The sequence below is a fragment of the Entamoeba invadens genome (assembly GCF_000330505.1).
Source record: "Entamoeba invadens IP1 unplaced genomic scaffold scaff_1105074724573, whole genome shotgun sequence".
Lineage (NCBI taxonomy): Eukaryota > Evosea > Mastigamoebida > Endamoebidae > Entamoeba > Entamoeba invadens.
In genome coordinates, this window is record NW_004191740.1 from 51,733 (window position 1) to 57,399 (window position 5,667).

At 23.9% G+C, this 5,667-nt stretch overlaps 1 protein-coding gene across 1 annotated transcript; it reads right to left on the bottom strand.

The window, feature by feature from the left end:
* Window positions 1-911: 911 nt before the first annotated feature.
* Window positions 912-1,343, bottom strand: EIN_203550 (hypothetical protein; the record flags this gene model as incomplete). Its single annotated transcript, XM_004183715.1, has 1 exon — window positions 912-1,343. The coding sequence occupies one exon, from the start codon at window positions 1,341-1,343 to the stop codon at window positions 912-914; it is 432 nt and encodes a 143-aa protein (XP_004183763.1).
* Between the last annotated feature and the right edge of the window lie 4,324 nt (window positions 1,344-5,667).

Below are 5,667 nucleotides of genomic sequence, written 5' to 3' on the forward strand. Positions count from 1 at the left end.
GTGAAGGTCTGAAACTTTCTTTGCCGCCTTTGTGCAAAGTGCTGAGAATGCTTCAATTTCGTTTTCCATTTGTATGTTTTTAGTTATTAAGTTTTATTTTATTTTTAATAATAAAGTTTATTTAATAACTAAAATCAGTCTGGTAAAGTTATTTATTCCAAAAACCTTATTTATTTTTTTCCTTTGAAAAAAAGCATTTTTGGGATGTTTAATAAATATTACTATTATTTAAACTATTTTCCAATAACACAACCAAAAACATAAATGGGTTAAAGTCATTTAGCCAATCATTTCATTTTTTTTTCTGTTTGTCAATAAATGGTGATATTAATGTTGTTATTTAACAAAAATAACGGGAAAATACCGTAAACAAACTGAGTTTTTTGGATCATTTTTTGAAGAATTTTGATAGAAGGCGTGAGTACTTTTTCTACTTTTTTAAAACACTTTTTCGGAGAGCAAAGTTAAGACAATACCTTATGAACGGCTTTTACTCGACTGCTAAACTGCAATTCGATGTTCGAGTCTGCCAATCGTGGTGTTCTTTTCAATTATGATTTGTCTGGTTGTTTGTTATTTTTATTTGATGAAATAGAAATTGGTTGTTGTGAAATTCTCGTGTTGTATTTGTCATCTTACACAAAAAAGATTTGCCCACCCTTTTTTACAACAACGGCACCATTTCTGTTGTTATACACAACGTCTGAGCGAAAAAATCGAATTGGTCAATTTGTTTAAGTTCGTTTTGATTGAAAAAAACAAAGATTACAAACGAAAAAAAATAAAATTGAAAAACAAAACCAAATAACAAAAAATAACCTCTTTTTGTCAATAAATAAGGTTTTTGGAATAAATAAGGTTTCCAGACTTTCTTTAGTATATAAATACACCATTTTATTATAATTTCCTCATTATTTATTCATTATAGCGAGAATGATTTTATTGATAACTGGCAGTGACTCGACGCCCCAGTTTTGTAACACAAATCGATCATTTCTATGGAAGAACATTCCCGTCTTGATATTAGTCTTCAGTGAGACGACGATGTTCTTCCCATCATTTCCCATCGACCCGATTTTGTCATACAAAATTTTCCAGAGGAAATTTGCTTGAGTTCCGCTCCTCTTTTCAAACCCGATCATCACCTCCTCTGTAAATACAATTCCTCGTAACATCTTTCCTTCGACTTTTTTCATCCACGTCTTGTACTGCATCGTTCTAAACGCTCCTCCCTCTAACTCCATTAACACACTCCACCCTACCGCTGCTTTCAAATTCAATTCAATGACTTGCCCCGGACAATTAATAATAAAGACCTGCGACATACTTGCACTAAGCGCCATACCTGTACTGGCTTACGTGGCAATACCTTTTTACAAAAAACATGGTAAAAATGAGATAAAATGATTAAATAAAAAGAAAAGTTGATGGAAAAAAACTTGTTAAAATTGAAATTTCATTTTAAAAGTTATGAAGAAAAGAACATATTAGAAAACAAAAACCATTTAATAGTTCGCTCAAATAATATAAAGATTTGAATTTAAACAATTTATAAAAGTAATTAAAGCATAGAATGGTCTTTCGTTAGTTTCATTTTATATAAAGTTATAATAAAAATAATGTGTAAATTTGAACATTTTTCTATTTATATAAATAAAATAAAAAACTAATTTAATAAAAGACTTGCATGCATATATTCGGGAAAATTTGTTATTATTCATATTAAATTTTTTGGGGGTATATTCGTTCAATTTAATAAACATAATATATCAAAATTTTATACATTTTATTATAATAATATGATTCATTTTAAAAATAAAACCGAAAATGTTTTAAAAAATCTTATTGGAAATAAGATGTTTGAAAACAAATAAAATACAGAACTTATACTTGTATGAATGGTTTATTATAATTACACATTTTAATTAGTTATTAACACTGTACTATTATTATTAAATCAGAATTTAAACAAATTAATTTTATAATTTTTTATTTAAAATTGCATTTATATTATAATTTATAACTTATTGAAAAACGATCCAAACCAAACCCACATTAAGAACAAATCAATTACACCATTAAAATGTTTTTAACTTTTGAATTGATTATTTATTTTAAACATAAATTATGGGTTTAATTTATTATTTAATCTTTAACATTAATATATTATAACTTAATGAACAATATTTGATAATAATTGGACTTTAAAACAAAACAAACAAAAAACACTTTACAACACAACAATAACCAAAAACAAACAAAAATAAAACACATTTATAATAAAAAAGTAAAGTTTATAGAATAAAACACAATTAGTAGTCAATTAAATTATATTAAATGTTGTCTAAATTGAATACAACATGCCAAATAAATGTTAATTTCAGATGACCTTACCAACGATAAAACTTTAATTGTTTCATTTTTGTTTTTTCAAGTATTTTTTTAAAGCTACAATGACTTGAAGCCATCAAACACCGCACTCTTAATTGATATCAAAAAGTCAGTTTCTTCATTTATTTGAACAATTTTTATATTCAGTGTTGTTGAAAATGGAAATTATTTTTTAATTTGTTATGTTCTGGTCTCTTGTTCGCTTTTTGATTGATATTTTTTTTATCATGTTTATTATTTTATTTTAATAAATTTATTAATATTCATAATAAATGAGCAATGATATTTTATTTGTTTTTTGTAATTTCTCTCAACCATTGTGACTATTCAATATATTTTTGTTGATCAAGTGATCAGCACAAAATGATGTTTTATCATGTTTTATGTTAATAATTAAGTTATTGTTATTATTTATTCTTCGTATAAAACTAATCTATAAGTTGTAGTTAGTCGGGGCTATATATTCAAGTGTTGTTATGTGTCTTGGAATTACCAATTGTGTTTTGTATTTATTAACACGATAAGTTTCGGAATAATCCCGTTTATATAGCCAAAATAATTAAAATATTATTAAAAACACTTTCAGACTCTTATAAAAAGATGTGTCATTTTAAATGACACATGTTGTTAATTTTTTTGTTGTGGGTTATGTTTTAAGTAAAAGTTTTATTCTCATTATATTACCACTTATAACGTGGATTTAAAGATTAAGTATCATTTTAATACAATCATATGGATTGGAGTTATCATATGTCATTTTATTGTGTTTTAAAAAGATGTGTTTGAGAAAAAACATATCTCATCATTTTTGTTGTTTTTCTAATAAATTATTAGCCCATTATTACTATTGAAATGATGTTTTGTTTAAAAATACTTTTGATGTTTTGTTGTTTCGTGATTTTTCTTGAATAGATTTATGAAAAAGAAAATTCAAAAAGATAGTTCTACAAGTTTATAATGTGTTTTATTGGTCAAAACAAAGATTCAATTGCTTTAAGAAATTTCATTTAAAAAATAATGAGTTTTTTTCTCTTTTTCTTGTAATAAATTTTATGTTTTTTGTTTTTTAAATTGTTATATGGGCTAGTGCATGTATGGCGCTTAGTGCAAGTATGTCACGGGTCTTTAATAAAAAAATGTCCGTTATAAACATAATAAATCTTCTTTGTTTTATTTTTTAATATGTTATATTTTGAATATTTAAATAATTAAAGAGGTGGTAAAAAGGCACGCCTGGAGAGAAAGTCACACCCGTTTTCGTTTTTATTTTTTTGTATACAAAAAATTGCATATATGCATATCGGCAAACTTGTCTTTTGGAATTAGTGTATTTATGTTTTCATTTGCGTCATGGAATTGACGTTCTACTATCATAATAAAACTATATTAAAATTATTAAATAGTGGTTAATTATTTCATGTTTTGTTTTTTAAAGTATAAATTAAACTTGATAATTATAATAACTATAATTATTACAGATAGTCAAGTTCAATAATCATATTGCAATACGAATAATTTTATATGTGGTTTATTTACTAAATATTAAAACAATTATTATTAATAATAACATAATAATAAACCAAACAATTTTGATTTTAAAATTTGTTTAATAAAAACATAGTTTTATAACTTTACCAAAACAGAAAAAAATGGTTTTTAAATTGATTAATATGTGTTAAATCATGTGTACCTAATAACCGCCAAAGTTTAATTTGTTTGTTACTTCGTCTTCTTCTGGTGATATTTACCAATGCTACTATTTCCTTTCAGAAAATGGGATTTGCAGATAAACCGTGCTTTCAAGTTTCCTACATTTAATTGCTCTTTCTGGATAAAAATTAACTTGTTTTTTTAACTTTTTAAACGATTACCATTGAGAGTGTTTCTTTCGATGTTTTCTTTCATTTCTATTACTGTGTATTAGTTTCAATATGTGTTTAAATGTTCTTTTTATTGTAAAACTATTATATTTAAATAAATCACAATTTAAATTAGTTTAATATAGTATATTATATGACACTTCGAACAACAATACAGAACAAACTTTTAAACCTTAAATTCAGTCACATTAAATAGTTGAGACAAATACCTGGAATGAAAGCACAGTTTAAGGACAGCAATTTTATGTCGTTTAAATTGTTGGCGACTTCTATCATAAGATGAAATGCCAAATTATCGAACATCAACCAATAATGTGGTTGATGCAGGTGATCTTCGATACCAGGGTTTCATTTATTTATCAGATTGATCTTTGAAGTGGTTTTAAATGATATATATATATTTCAATCAGAGTCGGCATAATTAAATATATCTTTCAGTTATACAATAAAACTTTAATAATTTGGTTTATTTTGTCATTTTTATTTATTTACGTTAATGTTTATTACAAATTAGTCATAAAAAATTTGTTTATGTTTTTTCGTTTATTTGTTTTTAATATTTTATCGGTTCAAACAATATTTTATTATCATGTTTGATAATAAAAATCAAAATAATGTATTAATATCTTAATTAAATTTAATATCATAAAATGTTTATATCATTTATTATATTTTTTTTTATAAATTGTATATATTTTTAAGCATCAAATACTACTATCATATCAACACAATCAATTCAATTGTTCGAATATATTAACATATTTTATTTATATTATATTTGAAAACGAAAAAACGTTTAATAGACATAATAATGTAGACAAATGACAAACTTGTGTTATTTCTATTATTAGTATCGATATCATAATTAATAAATTATCACTGAATTATAATGTTTTTTTAATAAATTCGTTTTTTGTTGCATCAATAAACAATTTCTATGTATGATTACAAATAATATGTTCAATTGATTTTGGATGCGTAATGTGTAAATAAATGACTTTTGAAATTATTAATATATTTTATGAACAAACAACATTATAACTTTTTACTCGTTACAATTAAATTTGACATTATAAGTAGTTAATGTGTTAATGATTTGTAACGTTTGTTAACGAATAGTTTTAAATTGAAAAGTGCCGTTTTAAATTATATAATAATTGTTTATAGTTTTAATTTAATTTAAATGTTATTTTTCGATATACTATATAATAATAATAACAATATCCTATAATATAGTAAACTGGTTTTATTTATAGAAGTCTTTAATAAAAAAAATCACTTGTTTATCTTGTACATATCCTTTGAACCAAGTGGTCTTATCATTCAAATTTTGATCTCAATCATCTCTTGATGGTTATATGGTTAGTGAATAATGCATATGTTTATTATATAACTA